At 47.8% G+C, this 17071-nt stretch overlaps 5 protein-coding genes across 5 annotated transcripts; 2 read left to right on the top strand and 3 right to left on the bottom strand.

The window, feature by feature from the left end:
- Positions 1 to 1476: 1476 nt before the first annotated feature.
- CTRU02_202745 (uncharacterized protein) lies at positions 1477 to 3217 on the top strand (the record flags this gene model as incomplete). The annotated part of the gene is made up of 3 exons (XM_036728908.1): positions 1477 to 2165; positions 2217 to 2294; positions 2347 to 3217. 3 exons carry the CDS (start codon positions 1477 to 1479, stop codon positions 3215 to 3217), a joined length of 1638 nt encoding a protein of 545 aa, XP_036579423.1.
- An 883-nt stretch (positions 3218 to 4100) lies between these two features.
- CTRU02_202744 (uncharacterized protein) lies at positions 4101 to 8372 on the bottom strand (the record flags this gene model as incomplete). The annotated part of the gene is made up of 2 exons (XM_036728907.1): positions 4101 to 4873; positions 4931 to 8372. The coding sequence occupies 2 exons, from the start codon at positions 8370 to 8372 to the stop codon at positions 4101 to 4103; spliced, it is 4215 nt and encodes a 1404-aa protein (XP_036579422.1).
- A 1647-nt stretch (positions 8373 to 10019) lies between these two features.
- On the bottom strand, positions 10020 to 11375 carry CTRU02_202743 (fasciclin domain family protein; the record flags this gene model as incomplete). The annotated part of the gene is made up of 2 exons (XM_036728906.1): positions 10020 to 10664; positions 10728 to 11375. 2 exons carry the CDS (start codon positions 11373 to 11375, stop codon positions 10020 to 10022), a joined length of 1293 nt encoding a protein of 430 aa, XP_036579421.1.
- Positions 11376 to 14108: 2733 nt separating this feature from the next.
- Positions 14109 to 15630, top strand: CTRU02_202742 (cytochrome P450 3A17; the record flags this gene model as incomplete). Its single annotated transcript, XM_036728905.1, has 3 exons — positions 14109 to 14645; positions 14695 to 15308; positions 15366 to 15630. The coding sequence occupies 3 exons, from the start codon at positions 14109 to 14111 to the stop codon at positions 15628 to 15630; spliced, it is 1416 nt and encodes a 471-aa protein (XP_036579420.1).
- A 317-nt stretch (positions 15631 to 15947) lies between these two features.
- Positions 15948 to 17043, bottom strand: CTRU02_202741 (Peptidase M20 domain-containing protein; the record flags this gene model as incomplete). The annotated part of the gene is made up of 2 exons (XM_036728904.2): positions 15948 to 16449; positions 16511 to 17043. 2 exons carry the CDS (start codon positions 17041 to 17043, stop codon positions 15948 to 15950), a joined length of 1035 nt encoding a protein of 344 aa, XP_036579419.2.
- Positions 17044 to 17071: the final 28 nt, after the last annotated feature.

The raw sequence follows: 17071 nt of genomic DNA, 5'->3' as shown, positions 1-17071 counted from the left end.
TGTATCTTACGAACAGCCTACGTCGCGCCATAATCCTAGTAGCCTCTCCAATCATTCTTTCCAATTGCTCCTGTGCTACCCATGACTTGGTGGCATGTCCTTCATATTAGCCGATCTCACGTCTGGCATGTGCTTGATGAACCCTCGAAGCAAAAAAAGGAAAAAAAAAAAAAAATAGGTCTAAAAGAAATGTATTATCAAAAAGGAACACGGTATCCTTTTTGGGAAAGAGAAATAATCTGCAGGGAACTGCGAAAACAAGATACATTTCGTTGACAATCGCTAGCAGAGTGTGTCTTTGCTGCAAGCAATACCTCATGGCTAGTTTGATGAATCTTTGAATCGACTTGAAGTCTAAATGGTGGGTAGCAGCAGCTTTGCAAGGGTCAGAGCTGGGAGCACTTTGATAACGTATGACTATGTAGAGGCAATCTACATTCCACGTTAGTCAGGGCAATTTCCACCCTACTAGTATTAAATATTTAGAGCCAGTAAACACAGAGGATGTCAACAAACTCCAGTTCGGTGTTCCATGACCTTTAGACGCGGTTCCTAAGGTTCATAGCTTCCAGCGATTGCTGTGTCTCGTTCTTTATGGTTACGCCCGTACTACTACTCAACGAAAATGGCATAACGGCCTCAACGGCAACCTTAACAGGAAATCCCCTCCCTGATGTGCATCAATGTCTTATTAAAAGCAGTCTTGATTGGCGTCACCATACTTGTTCCTGTACCACAGCCAATAGAAACAAGCAGAGAACGACCACGGGAGCACTAGTGGCCCGCAAGCGGATGATAGTGCTCATGGGCTGAACACATATCACACAAAATGTGGACATACCAAGTAAAAAGACTTACTTAATGATCTCCAGGTCCGAGACAACGTATTTATTTAATGTATGGGAGGAGTATGTGCTAGGAGGGGGAAACATGAAATCGTAGTTAGCTTGTTTCGACCAGTCAAGGCGCCACTGTCCGAGGCGATTGAGACAAGGGTTCCCAACATGCCACCACTCCTCAGCTTCCCCGCCCTGGTAAAATTGTTTTCAAGCTGAATTCCAAGATCTTACATTACGCACCCGGCGGCAAGGGCTTATAGAGTGCATCGATTGGAATTCCAAGTAAACTCTGTGTCAGCCACCGAAAAGCTGCAGTCAGAGTAAGCACCTCTCACATCCAGCGCTGATTGTGCGGTCTCAGGACAAACATTGTAGCATGTGAAAGTAGCCAGCTATAGCATGTGAATGAAAGACATCAAGGTCTAATTCCGCATTCCATGACAATGTCGAATACCTTCAGCGTGATCCCCACAAACCATGCTAATAAATAAATGTGCCTTCGACGTAGTATTTGTTATGAGATAGGCAAAGGCTCGGAAGAGATATAAGAAAAAAGCCTACTTCCTCCTCGGTGAGTATAGCCTTGGCTTAGAAATCTTCACTTCCCATTTCTGCCCTCCCCTATTCGTATTCAAGCATGGCTGCTCAAGTCAATGTCTATCATTCCCTCCCAAGGGACCTGAGCGATCAGAAAATCGTTGTTCCTTCTGTTCGCCCTGTTACCACTGCCGACCTTCGATCACTCATTAGAAAGGAAGGGCCGGTACGACCGATCAAAGATAGAATCGCCAAGCTCGAGCTCAGGAAACCTGATTATTACACCGGCTCTCCATGGAAGCTTCTTAGGGATGACACACTCCTCTTTTTTAAAAACATCCTATTCTTGCCAGGCATCGTTTTCCCTCTTGTTTCCCCCCCGCCCGCACGTTCATTTGACATCGACAACCGTATTGGAGATCAATCGGGCTTCATCTTCACCCGTCTGAGGCGCCAATTTGAGGCTTATGCCCAGCTGTATTTTCACTCCGGCCCTCTTGACGAACTGTACCCGTCCTGGGCCAATATCCGTGATATCACCTTTCACTTCATTCTTATCATTACACAGTCCGCCTTTCTTCTATCTCTTCCTTTCCTCTCATTCCTACCATTTAACATCTTCGCCCCTTATATTCTCGGCTTCGTCTTTGTCAACTACATCGCATGCTATGCTCTGAATGGCTATATGCCTGATGGATACATCCAATCGACGGACTTTCCTGAGGCCAGTCTTTGGGATGACAGGCATAAGAATGAGCAGTGGATCTTCCTCAATGGAGTCGCTGTTGGGTGAGTCTCTTGAGCTATTTGGAAAATATTGTGAGACTTATCAGAAGATAGTGAGCACTGGTTGCGAGCCAATATTGACAGGATTTCCCTGACCTTTCATCGAAGAGTCATTGGAGTTCATAACAAAACGTAAGAAATAGATAAACCGAAGAATGTTGCACTTTCACTAACAAAATGGAAGCGCTGGTATCATCTTCGACATCATACAATGCCTTCTTGAGCGTTGCCTGTATTTCGGCACCTCCGACACCAGAGCCTGCTTCGCCCTCATTTCCGAAGCTCTCTTAAAATCCAGCAATGAAAAGGTCGTACTCATTCTCCACTCTCAAGGTGGGCTGGAAGGCAGTATCATCCTGGACTGGCTTATCAACCAGCACCCTCGGGATATCCTGCAGAAGCTTGAGATTTACACATTTGGCAACGCCGCAAACCACTTCAACAACCCGCGCATCTTCAAGAAGAAGGATCACAATGAAGAAAAAGGCTGCGACCGTGCCATTCGCCACATTGAGCACTACGCCAACTCCTATGACTTTGTCTCCCGATGGGGCGTCATGCACTTCAAGAAGAAGACCGCTGATCAGAAGGATCGTTCCATCATCCACAACCTCAGCGCAGCCGTCCTTTCGCACCGCACCGAGCCTAAGAAACACCTCAGCAAGAAGCAGCTGAAAGAGAACAACAAGCTTCAGAAGGCCTGGAACTCCTATAACGGCGCTCTCTTTGAGCGCATCGGCTCTGGTCATCAGCTCAACCAACACTATCTCGACAACATGTTCCCACTTGATAAGGGTCTTACCCGAGTGCAACAGAACGGCGATGGCTCACCTCTTGCGGGGACTTTCATGGATGCTGACGTCAATGTCTTCAATGATCCTAAGTATACCAACAGGCTGCGAAACCTCCAAGGAGGAATTAACGGCGAGCAAGAGAATGGTGAACAATATGAAGTGAACGGAGATGTCACCATCAAGAAGGTATACCAGCTGAGTCGTCTTTGGGAGTATGTCAATGGAAACAGCCCCAAGGATGACTGTGCCAATGAGTATTGATATGGTTGACTTATATCGACCATATTAAAATGAATTGCGTTCCGGAAGCACCATTAAGCAATGTATGCTGGTACCAAAACTATAGGCTGTACTTCTAAGCTTTTCTCCAAATCATGTTCAACACTAGAGCTACAAAAAATGGAGATGTCTATTAGCGATTGAAATTTTCCCTGTCGTACTTGAGGAAATGTGTGAACTCGATCTGATCTGACAAAAACTGGCCCCGATTCCGTGGCTCAGAAGAATTGATAGAATTATTATTTGGTGTCTTTTCTACCCGACACATGAAGTCAGCTGTGAGAATTCCGAAGGCCACAAGGTTACACGCTGATGGAAAAATCAAATGACGACACGGGACTTCTCGGATTACCCTAGGACTATTCCTGGCGAAACAGGTCCAATTGCTCATCCCAGAACCATAATCTCTGCTCTAGTGGCTTGGAGGCTGAATGACAAGCCGATATATCGTGCACTCGCATATTTCAAATGCAGTCAGATGTTTCTGTCTTTCTACATTAGATTCGTCCCCCGGGCGTACTCTCAAGGTCATCTGGCATATCTAGGGGCATAAGGGGGCTTTGTCAATGGATGTGTCGTATATTCTTCTTTTAAATTCTCTTTCAGCCTCCCAATCGACACATCTTGGGTAAAGTCACTTTTATTGATTGGTCTTCAGATTCTCATTGTTTGCAAATCGAACTCGACTTTTGATGTCAGCAATCAACAACAACAGCCTGTGGGCGTGTCGCTATCTTCACATGCTGAGACATGCCTGTAATGAAAAGAACTAAACCAATGTGTATCCGTAGTATAAACTATCTCTAATTCCATTATTTGGTCGAAATCCTATGCATCGCTATGATCTAAAGTATGTCATTTAGTATCAAATAAGGTCATCTCGAGCATGAAGTACCTCCCTAGGCTGTTGAACCTCTCTAGGCACTTCATGCGGGTCCATTTCGATCGCCTGATGCGGTTCAAGGTTCTCCTCCTCGTCCTCATGCTGGTGTGAATATTCATCTTGGTACTGCTCATCGTTCTCAAATATCGGCCCAAGCAAGTGTGGTTCTTGTAGTCCGGCGACTTGTTGCTGTTCACCTTCTCGAGGTAAAAACCAATGGCCCCCGGTGTATGCCGTATCTTCAATACTTTCCACCGACTCAACACCCATTCTCTTTCCAAACCTTCCAGTGATGCTGCCATAGAAGTATCTCCTTCCAAGCTCCTTCACTCTTTTCTCTCTCTCCTTGGAATCCAGCTTCGAGAGCCCCTCAAAGTCCTCAAGCATGCGGCTCTCGTTAACATAGTACATCGCACCTGCTATACTGCGTGGGTCTACCGGCATCTCGGGCCACTTGATGAACAAGCTAGCGATGATAGTAATCAACATGATTGCCAGAATAGCAAGACTGACGCGGGCGCAGATGTTGTGTGACTCCAGGGTCTGCGTCAAGTTGTACGGTATGTTGGCGAAAAGAATCGGCAGGAACTCTGCAAGTATAGACATGAATGCAGCGAGCAGGAGAATGATGTTGCCGTCAAGAACAGCAGCATACATGCCGTAGAAGCCATTGGTAGGGCGAGTGAGCAGGATGGACTTCTCGGGTGATTGAGAGCGGCGTGCCATGTCGTGATACGGGCTGATGATTGCGATGCCTGAACGATCTTGTTAGCAAATCTTGAAACCACAAAGCCTCTCTACCATAAACTTACTGATAAAAATGGACTGCCAGCAAAACACAACGGTGACACCCAGAGCTGTGAAGAAGAACCGGACACCGAAAGTCTGACTGTCCATGAAATCCTTGAAAGAAGTCCGAGAACTAAGAGTGAGGTGGTAATACAGTATGATGATGAACATCGAGACGAGGAAGAACATAAAGGTCAGTCTCCACCACCATGTCAGCACAATGAAAGGCACTGGTTTGCCTCTCTGCTTCGTCATGTCGCGTTGATGTGCGCCAGTTAATTCGTCGTCCTCAACGAGCGCTCCAGATGCGGTTGCACGCTGTAGATTTTGAGTGGAGTCGTCGTAGTGAATGATGCCGTATTCGTCCCGTCTGTGGCTGTTTTCAAAGTATCCGAAGCCATATTTTTTATCGGCCATGGAAGCTTTGCTGGCTTTGAAATCGAGCTGGTGAGATCGGATATCTGCATTTCGGGCTAGTGAAGAAATACCAGCTATGCTCCAGGGATTTGCGTGGAGACCTGTCTCCCAGTTACGCAGGAAGTAAAGCAATACGAGTAACAGCACAATAATGAAAGCTAGCAGGGCAACCAGCGCATGGGCAGACATCGTAGACACGCCCAGCTGTATTCCGCAGCCTTCGATAGCGGTTATTTTGCACTTGCCGTGGAGCTTCATACCGATGGCCTCGGTGGCAAGCGGTGCTAGAAGCGATGAACACAGTATCATAAGCGTTGTGATGAATGGCACAGGGTGTCCCTGCATGAGTACCTCAAAGGGTGCCAGGAAGCCCTTCCAGCCGTCAAAATGCAGGGTCATGCTGTTCTTTCCCAGTGAGCCTCCCTCTTGCGCCAAGGCATAAAATGGCTGGTACAGCTTCGCGTTGAGATCGATAATTCGAAGCGGTGCCGCTATGATGACGGCAAGTATTACAGGAAGAAACTTCCCGACGAAATAGTCGCCATCTGTGAATGCAAACTTCTCGACCTGAACAATGATTGTATCCGGGCTGTCTGTGGCAGTCGGTATAGAAGTGGATGTAATGAGCGCAGTTGAGGGTTCAATAGTCGACAGACGTGTGGTTGGTTTCGGTGTTGAGGTGATTGTTCTCAATGTACCCGAAATAGAAGTGGTGAACGTAGTCGGCTTCGGAGTCGACACGATGGTACTTAATGTCCCTCCGGTAGAGGTAAGTACAGTGAAAGACAGTGGCATTGTACCTGTCGGGGTGGTGACTACTGTCATAGTCGTTGCTGTCCCTCCTGAAACCGACGTATAAGTCCTTGGTGGAGGGGTCCTCATGACTGTCGTCTCTTTTCCGTCGATGGTTGTCTTGATGGCTTCGGGGGCGTCTGTCGTTGTAAACACGCCAGTGCTTCCGCCCACTTGAGATACAATAGTCAAAGATATCGGATTAAAACCTGGCCCTGTCGGCGTTGACCTTGTAAGAACGACTGTAGGGGTTCCATCGATCGTTGTCTGAATGGCAACTAAAACCGGTTCCTGTGTGACAGGGACATTTACTACAGTAGGTTTCCCATCAATTGTTGTTGCAACCTCTTTGAATTGCCCGGGTCCTGCTCCATTCAGTGTAGAGGGAATAACAACAATAGTTGGCGTCCCGTCCTTTGTTGTCGGAACGGCGACGTAAGCCACTTCTGGCGTTGGTGTGATCGTTATGACCATCTCAGTCTGTTGTCCACCCTCACGAGTTACTTTCGTTTCCGGGGGAGGCGTAAATGCAACAGTAATGACACCTCCGTCATTTGTCACAATGGTCTGTGGGGCGGCATTATCCACGATTGTTTCAACCTTTCCGTCAATGACACTTGTAATGACCTGGAAGACAGGCGGCTGGGTCGGTGGATTGTTTCCTTGGCCATTCTTCGTTCTTGGAATGGTTATAACACGCGTGATCTCTGTTGTTCCAACGTTGACATACACTTGACCTGGCTGCGTCGTCGTACCAACAACCTGGACTGTGGATTGCACAACGCTGGTGTATTCGGAAACACCTTCGCTGACAGACGGTGGAACAAGGTACCTCGTCGTCGATGTGACTGTTGACTCTACTGGCTGGTAGGAAGTCTCAACAGCCCCCGGCTGAGTCACAGCTTGCGTGGAGGTTACTACGTAGCTTGCAGCCGTTTTGGTTGTAGTCTGGTAAAAGGTAGTCTTTTCGTCACTTATGGTATCCGTCCTGGTTTGTGTCGACCCTGGCATAGTCATTGTAGTGACAGAGTAGCTGACTGACGCAGACCGCGTGATTGTTCGAGGAGTGCTGGTTGTAATGACGCTTGTAAATGTTGATTCCGCAGTGGAGCCGGGGAATGTGGTTCTAAAAGTTGATCTGAAGGTCGACGAGATGTTTGTCACGGTCATCGAGGTAAAGGTAAGTGTTGATCCTGGCTTGGTGATGGTAGATGTAAACTCGCTAGTAATGACGGAGAAAACTTCGTCATCTCGACTGGGAGTAGGTCTTGGAGAGGTGTTCCTGGAGAAGGATAACGTAGTCGTGATTATAGAGGGTGCCTGCCGCTGGCCAGAGAGATCTGTTGTGGAAGCAAGATCCACCACACCTTCGTTGGATAGTGAAGATGAAGTCGAGACAGGCTTACCTTTTCTATTTCTGTTATTATCTGGATCTAAAGATGGTGATGCAACGGCATTGCTTGTTGGTATTTTGTTGTTGTTGATATCGACAGTTGCGCTATCTTTTGAAGATGCATTCTCCTTGGAATCACTTGTCTCCTTTGGTGTTTCTGAAATGTCCTTTGATGGCGGAGAAGTAACCGACTGCCTTTGCGGTTCACTTGTTACCGTAGTGCCCTTGACGTTGGCGTTCTCCCTGACACTAGAAGCTATGTTTTCCTTGCTTGCTGATGCTGATACTGTAGGTGGCTTCTCCGAGGTGGGTGTGGAATCTGGACGAGACGACACTTGGGGTGGAGCCGATGACTTGATTACATCCTGTGTCGATGTTACAGGGGGTTGAGACTCGGACTTCTTTGGTGTATCAACAACGCCAGATGAAGGAACGACTTGGGAAGGTGTGTTGATTATCGCTGCCGACGTTGAGGGTGCCGCAACTGGCGACGAAGTGATTTGAGTTCCGGCCGGCACAGGGCTCGGAGCCGATGACGGAGGTTGCGCAGTAGAGCTTACATCTCGCCGATAGAACATGACATGGCGAGGCTCGATTGTCGCTGTACTATCTGAGTTTGGCATTGTGGTGCGCGCAAAAATAACCAGACCCATGAGCAATGCAAGCAACACAATCATAGCAGTGATAAAAGGCCATCGCAGCGGCTTTGGCCTGTAGTTGGGCCGCTTAGGAAATGCAACTGGATACTGCTTTTTCCGGTCCTCGAAAGAGTGCTGCTCCTCTTCAACATCTTCAGTCGCCTGTAGGTTGTACTGTGCCTGTGATTCGAACGTTGACTGATCGGTAGGCGGAGGTTGGTACATATTCGCTGCACAAGGCCGTCACCGACAGCAAGAAAGGGATGTTGCTCCTCCACCGGTCACCGAGATGTACTGCTGTAAGCCAGAGGGTTCGAAAAATCAACCAAAATTCGCAAAAGCTGTTAGACCCGGAGCGTGACGGTAGGGAGGGAGCCATCTTTTGAGCGCCAGCCGCACTTGAAGAATTTCCCCTGGGTCTCGCAGGGCCACCATTTCCGTGATTTCCTAGGCTTTCCAACGACTCGATTCCCGCTACTAGTTTGTCCAACAGCTGCATTCGCCTTGAGACAAGCAAAAAATAGCCAAGCACAGCCAATTTCGACGTCTGCTAGTCTGTTGTCTCTTCTGCGTGGGACCGGTCCAGCCCCGAATGGCTGAATTGGAGACCGCTTGACCGCATCTGGGACAACTGTTGGTCTCGGCTATTTCCATGGCATCGTGTGAACACAGCATACAAAAGCCAATCATAGGCACTTGATGTCCAAAGATGGCGTTTTTGTCCTTTTCAGCTGAGGTCCGCGCCATGCGCCACCTCGACGGCGCCAGTCAAGATCCGGAATCGTGAATGGCAGAGCTGTGCCACGAGTCCCTCTTTTATTTTATTTTTTCTTCCATTGGGCCCAACCTGAATTCAAAAGGTTAGTTTCTAGGCGCTAATAGCTCAGCATAATTTACGTGGGAAATGGATGGAGAGTATTTACTATGGTTGGAGAGGGACAACTCTATGCACCATGTCAGAAAAAATGCAGGTCATCATTCGTTGATACAGGCGAAGAACGCCATACCAAGTGGCATTTGGTGAGTGGACGCAAGATGACCATCACGACGAATATTGAATAATATAGCCCGATTAGGAACGCTTCCCATAGGTATTCAAGCTCCAGCCACAGGAGAAATGATTCGATGCCCTACAGGTTTTATCGCTGATCAAGGTGTGCCTGGCAATCCAATGAAGCGGTTGGAATGCGCTGCACTGCCGCAAGGTAGGGCTGAGGTCGGCGATATGCTTGGGAGGGTTAGCCAGTCAGGTCAGGAATGACACTACTGCGAGGCTGGGGGCCCTTGTGTTTCATACCCTCCGATGCCTCGCAGCCATAGCTTTTGATAAGCGCCTTAGACGACGCCAATGTTGCGTGTCGTTCACCTTTTCCCATCTGTTCTGTAGCATGCTGGAGTGGCGGAGTAACTTGCGTCTCACCCATCACCCGTGAACAGTAGCGGTGGCGTGATCAACGTCTCGAGAAGCTGGGGTCATAGAATCAGCCACATGAAAAACGGTAAGCCAACGTGGAGTGTCAAGTCGAAGTTGACATATCACCACCTGAATAGTGGGGTACAAGGCGACAAATCGTTGGCGTTATCCTAAGACATGTTGACCCTGCTCTCTCACGCAGCCAAATCGAATCTCACAACGCGGAGGACGGTCGACGTCGTCTTGTACTAACTGTATTAGTTTCAACATCAGGTATTGCGCATGACGAAAAGCGTAGCAAATGCATTTAACTTTGTAACTGCTGTATTTCGATGACAACGAACGTCGGGTTGGTTCTTAGGATTTCATGACATATTTTCAATTCTTTCAGAATTTGGGACTTTTATTCGTAATCTCCAGTGACAATATTAACGTGTTGAACATTGGTGGTAGCTCAGCTAGAGCTCAGCAGACCATTGGGAGTTGTCCTGCTCATCCTTCTCAACGTAGTCGGACAGCCTCTCCTTCAATTCCTCGACGCTAATCTCACCGTCCACGTTATCAACCTTGTGCTTGTGGGGAGGAATAGGGACACGACCAGGGACATGAATGACACCATTCTTCGCAATTCCATCAGCCACAACAATAGGAATGTACCCGTTGAGCTTAACACGGGACCATCCTCCCCAAGTGGCAATATCGACCGCAATGTTCTTGCCATCAAGTAAGGTGGGCAGGTCTACGTGATAGTGCTCCATGACCTTGGCCTCCCCATTATCAGGGCGGTACAGAGCGTCGCTGTAAAGGGTGGTGTTGGCAACAATCTGGTATTTCAACAGCGCCTTGAGGAACTTCAAACCAGTCTCGGTGTTGAACAAAAAGGCGTTGGCCTTAGGTCCCAAGCGGGCAAAGGCATTGTTGGACGGGGCAAAGACGGTTGTACCGGTCGATTTGACACCGTGGATATACTTGACAAAGTCTGTCTTCTCGTAGGCAAGGAGCAAAGTCGAAAATTGGCTGGGAAGAAGAGTGAGCTCGCGGCCGACCAGGGGAGGTGGGATGATAAGGCTGTTGACAGCGTGGATGATTCCGTTCTTGGCACGCTGTAATTAATACGTCAGCAGCGTTTCGCAACTCATGAAATGCTAGTTCGACTGGTAACCTACGATGTTAACGGCAACGACCCTGCTGTAAAAGTTGATACGGACTCCTCCGAGGCCGACGCTCGTGCGGAGACGCTGGGGCTTGTCACCGAGCCAGGGCTCGTTCAGTACCGTGGGGAGGGTGTGGGTGTGCAAGACCCGCTTGGCATCATAATCACCGACACCGATGTGGTACTTGAGGATGGCCTCAATGACCTCCTTACTAGGCTTCTTGTGCTTAGGGATGTGCTCGAACGCCTGATCGGTAGGAACGAAAAGAGTGTGATTCGCCTTGGTACTCTTTAAAATATCGACAATGTCGTCGTACTCGCTCACCAACTTCGCGAACTTGGTAGTGTGTTCACTCTCGGAAATGAGCTCGTAAATTGTTTTGTCGGAAACGCTGGGTTCGTTGAAGATCTCTTCCTGGAACAGGTGCTCAAACTTGTTCTCGACAGTGTCCTCGAAAGAGTGTAGAGCACTCTCAATGTGGGATGAAAGGGAGTCAACGCCCTCTTCGACGGTGTTCACGATGGAGTCCTTGGATGGAACGCGGTCCCACCAAGATGGATGATCGCCATTCTTAATCGCCGCTTGCTCGAATATCTTCGGATCGGGGAGGATGAACGCGTTGGCTACAGCCACGCACGACAAGGCCGCGACAGCCTTCATTGTGATCTATATGTAACTGTTTTCCAGAAAAACTACTTTCTGGATTCGACTGCAATGGAATGGCCTACCAAGGGAAATGCAGATTGATAAGTCAAAGAGGGGAAACGCTTGTTAGCGGGGAGAAGACAAGGAGGCCTTTTTGTTGAACGGACCCAAACAATGAAACGCAGTAACCTAATGACATTGCGGGCAAACATGCTAACCATTACAGGGCTAATTGTCAGCTGACGTCAAGATGATCGGACAGCAAAGGCGACATGAAACTCTGTCTGCTCATCCCCTCCATTGGATCTGGAATCCCCGGATGAGCCGGATGGAAGACCAGGCAACTACGAGGTGTGCGTCATGTCCCCTACCTTGCCTAAATTTATCTACTGGTAGCAGTTCAACGGCTATAATGTAAACTGAAGCAGTTTCGGTCAGAAGCTGCTCATATTGTGTTGTTGGTGTGCATAAAGAACATCGAGATGAGGTGATTCCGGCGACGAAGCTCGCCAGACTCAAGCCGCGTGGAGCTATCTCTAGCTCGGGCTAATCAGCGTAAAAGGAATTGCAACCTTTCCGGTCATGGACGTCATCCATCTCACTTATGAAACCGCATTCGTCGAAAGCGACCGGGCTCTCGGGGTTTATGGTCCTCCATTCCGTCGGAGCTCTCTTCCCTGTCTTCTTTTACCGTGCACGGCCCCACGTGCGGTCATTACGCATATAAATGCGGAGGGTTGCTGGCCTTTGCTCCCGGGCGGGATTGCCAGCGATATGAAAACCCACCGGATCCCGAGTTTCTTTGCGGTTCCGGGATCAATATATAGATTCCCTGGTTGTAGGGTTCATCTTCCTTCCATTTCTGCGGCATGGAACTCTATGATTGGCCTGAAGTTTAGAAACACTTACTTAGAGCGTTTACAACCGCAGCACCCCCGCAAACAAGAAACGGGAGTTAATGTTCGACCCAGATGTTGCTAACCTTAACTTGAGATTGACCGCCGGAGTACAGTCTTTGGTGATAGGATGCACAATTTCACGTGATGTCTTTTCCATATTAGTCTCGGATGTTGACGCTTAATAGCTGAGCAACGTCTTTGGTCTTGAAGCTTTCGGTTCCAATTGCTGGATCTGGAACATGGATTGTAAGGGACTTTTTCGACCTGGCTGATGTGAGACGAGACACCGCATTCGTCAAGGGTCGCTTGAAATGAAGTGCTACTTCCTAAAACAAAGAAAGATGCGATTTTGGAGGGCTGAACATTGTAATAGTTTGCATCTGAGCTTCGTTCCGATCCAGCCTAGCACAGCGTGCTAGTTTCTTCCGAATGCCCATGATTCCATGTAACCGAGGCCCTAACTATATTTTGCGTCTTCCTTGAAACGAAAGTTGACCAAACTTTGATACACATTCTTTAGGCGATTTGGATATGATAAATCAGCCAACAGTTAATATCTTGTAGCTCAACCATTATTGATATCACACTTGCTCTCGCTGCAGACACCGATGACACCAAACACCGACAGACGTGGAGCACAATTGAGCTTTTCTGTATTTTGTCTGGTTAATCATTAACCTTGACATCCTCCTGATGTTCTGCTGTCTGTAACAGCTGCTCCTTTTTCATGCCTAGGCTTTATTGTCAGAAGCCTTACTGCCGAAAAAAGTCCCCTTGTTCCTTTCTAAATAGACTGCTTAACCAAGCGACATGTTTCAATTGGTGATTGCATATACGCCTTAGAACGGTGTTTCGATAAGCTCCATTTACAAACTGCGAATGCATCTCACCTAGACTTGTTGCAGTTACGTAGCTTTCAAACCCATCTTCAGGTTGAGAGATATTATGGCAATAATTATACAATTATTACATGTCATAAGATTATTCGCACGCCCTTGCTAAGGCAACGATTGAACCAACAACAAAAAGGCAGCCCGGTACCATTTACCCCGAATGAGCGCCAATATTCTGGGCAAACGCGGAGAACGGAGGCTGTTGTAGAAATTGCGCAGTATGCTAGACGACATGAGTAAGGTAGTCAAGTCCGGATTACGCAAGTGTGCCCAAACATACCGAGGTATGCCCAACCCATCAGACCATTCCCCATACACAGGAGTGTTGGATCTAAGGCTGAACAAGATCCGCTTTGTTTCTTCAGCTAATCGGTCGAGACAGGGCTTTTCCCCACACTCTCCAGCTGCCTTCAGTGCAGGGGGTCACCAACGAAAGAACCCCATTCGTCAATGTTAACTTTGTTAGTCCTCTGCATCATGTCGCTATCCGATAGTTCTGCTTCATTGACTTGACCATCCACAGCAGTGGTCAGCTCCTGTCTCATTGCTAATGCTGTTGGAACTGCAACTTCGGAGATGATTTTATATTAGGTCTAGGTCTTGCTAAAAGCGATTAGCTTCCCTATGCGGAGGAAGCAATAGAGAAGTTACGAGAATTTTTCGATGCGTCTTCGAGCATTACTATTTCTGAATATGTTTGTACTTCAAAACGTCTTGAATAAAAACCATCAATCTCTACTTGTGATGGATCGATAACCCAAAGAATATTTTGTTTCGACTTTTCTGTTGAAATTGCCACAAAACCTAAAGCGACGACAAGATGGAAAGCCATGTCATAGTTTTTTACATTGGCCTCAGTCGTGATACCTTGGCCTTGTTTCTTGTTGGATCATTAGGACTGGCTCTTCTGTTTCAGGTAATGGGACCTCCGATATCTATTAATGAACGGAAGCTAAATGGAAAAGCTTTTGCTGAAAGGACTTCGCTCACCACTGAGCCACGTTCCTGGACCGTGGCATACTCGCTTTTGCAGATGGAGCATAAAGAAAAGTCGCCTGACAGGCACTAGAATGAACCACATCTATGAGCTTCACAGAAAGTATGGGAAGATTGTTAGGGTTGCGCCAAACGAGATTTCATGCGTCGATCTAGACTCTTTCCTTCAGGTTTATAAGGTAGGGGGAGGGTTTGAGAAAGCACAATGGGTTGGGGATTTCGCCGACAAGCTGCCCGCCCTTTCGCTATCATTCATTACGAACAAAGATGAGGCAAAAGAGCGTCGAAAGCTTTTACAAAAATCCTTTACTCTAGCTTCATTACGCCAGAATTGGGAGAGCGAGATCAGGCAAAACATTGAGCATGCCGTTTCAAAGATCAGGGATGACGCACTAACAGGCTCGGCAAACACGCACAAGTGGTGGACATTAATGGCTGCAGATATTATCAGTCAGTTATCGTTCGGCAAGTCGTTTGGCATGCTCGATCTTGGAAAGGTGAGTTGACAATATTCTGCGTCTTAGACTTTCTAACAAATGGATCCAGAGCACACTTTACATGAGAGCGATTGAGACTGCTTTACTCGGGGCCGTCTTCAAAAGCGAACTGCCCTTACTTCATTTCATTTTCAGACTCATTCCCAAGTCTTCATTCCAGACACTTGGTCGATGCCTTGATCAAGTCGATGACGCAGGGAAGAATGGAGTGGAGCAGCTCGCGCAACAACACGATAAGACACGCAGTCTTTTCAAAGAAATGATTGTTGATTGTGAGAAAGAAGATCGTCCTTGGCTGAGCGATGACACAGTACGAATTGAGGCAGCAGGCATGATGGTTGCGGGGTCAGATACTACAGCTGCTGTCCTGACATACCTGATATGGTCAGTTCTGAGGCAAAAAGATCTGCAAAAAAGGCTTGAAGAAGAGATCGCAAAATTGGGTGACGACTTCGATGACAAAAAGCTGGAAGGCTGTCCGCTTCTAAATGCTGTCATTGAAGAAACATTAAGGTTATATCCAGCTGTGCCATCATCCCTCCCTCGGAAAGTCCCGCCTGGAGGTGTTAATCTCTCATCTTACTTCATACCATCAGGCACAGTTGTTTATAGCCCTGCTTATACTCTTCACCGAGATCCAGACATCTTTCCAGATCCTCACCGGTATAGTTTGGTCTAACCCGAGGCACATCTCATCACGCTAACAAGCCATTGCAACAGCTTCAATGCAGATCGATATCTCAACCCAAACATGGTTGGCTTGAAGCAGCGGCAAGCCATGGCCGCACTTGGAGCTGGTGCAAGAGTGTGTCTTGGTCAACATCTAGCTATGATGGAGCTTCGTCTTGCCACGGCCATTTTTTTCCAACGATGTCGAGGCGCCACCATCAGCAGAAGCATGCCTTTGGATAGTATGGACATGGTTGACTATGTACTTTTGTCGCCGAAAAGAAAGCGGTGTGATGTAACCCTGGTAGGGGCATAAGTTGAAGCCAAGATCAAAGGGAAAGCGATTTGTAAGGATTTAGTGTGGGATTAAGGCCTTCTGGAAGGTGTGGATAAAGAGGTCATTCTATTGTATCTTCTGTCTGTTCAATAGAATGAATCTGCATCTGCGGTTTCGGTAGAACATTCCGATAATAACCTCAGCACTTGACTATACTTGTAAGTCATAAAACTCATTCAAAAATCTAAACAATGTGAGGATTCTCTCCCCACAGTCTTGTATGACGATGTAATCATTTTTCTTGAGCCAAAGAAAATTTGTGCATACTTGCATGTCGGTGCGCTGAGATCAAGCCCTCACCGCAGGAAGTGGAGGACTAGTCTTTTGTTCCCTGATATGCTATCAATCAGCTCAGGGACACGGATATACTCATCTGGCCCATGGGCAACGAGAATTGATCCTGGGCCGTACAGAACTCTGTTGTTACAGTATTCATCCCTGAGTCTGGGTACATCGGTTCCAAACGCCACTGGAGCGGCCTCAAAACCTTCAATTTCCCATTCGAGGAGAGCTTCAGGATACTCAAAGACGAATTTTAACTCCACATCTGGGTGTCGGGAGACAATCTCTGCAACCTTGGCTTTGATTCCCGGCAGATCAGAAACCATGCGGACTTCGCAAAGTGCCTTGGCTGACGGAGCAACGATGTTATGTTTCTCTCCACCCTCAAGCGTTCCAATGTTGAAGGTAGAAGGGCCAAGAAGTTCGGATTCAGGCCAAGTCTGTGCAGAAAGATCATTCAGTACAGCAAGAAGCGCAGCAGTAGCACTCTTTCCCAGGTGGGGATACCCTGAGTGGCTAAAGGTTGATTGTTAGCTCGGCTTTCAATACCATGCGCCGGCTTTCAAAGGGGGCTTACCAGGCAATGCCTTTGGCAATGACTTCAAAGGCTACTTGTCCTTTGTGACCTTTTGCAAGCTTGCTCTCTGTTGGTTCAGCAAAAATGCCGGATTCCCAGTGTATTCCCATATCATTCGCCGCAACCATTCCATGCCCGCCGTTCTCTTCACCAACTACGAACAACAGGCCGATATCTCCCTCACGGACCTTGCCCTCTTTTCTCAGCTCCTCTGCGGCTATAATTTGAGCTGCCAGAGGGCCAAGGTCATCTGAAGAGCCCCTGCCGCGGATGATATCACCATCGATAGTCAGTGGAATATGGGGCGGGACAGTGTCCATATGGGCAGTGAGTAGCACGCGTGTTTGGCGATTAGACCCAAGGTAGGCGTATACATTATGGCGAGAAGAGCCCGGTGAGATTGGTATGCGCTCGACTGTGTAGCCTAAGCTTTGAAGGTGCTCCGCCAAGATAATACCGATGTCATGTTCAAGCTCGCTGGTGCTGACAATTGACATCAACAATTTCAAAAGTTGAACTACCGGGTGGTCCATCGCAGCAGATGACATTTTGAACAACAAT

This window comes from Colletotrichum truncatum, assembly GCF_014235925.2.
Source record: "Colletotrichum truncatum strain CMES1059 chromosome Unknown Contig_0001, whole genome shotgun sequence".
Classification (NCBI taxonomy): Eukaryota; Fungi; Ascomycota; class Sordariomycetes; order Glomerellales; family Glomerellaceae; genus Colletotrichum; species Colletotrichum truncatum.
This window is presented reverse-complemented; position numbering and strand designations above follow the sequence as displayed.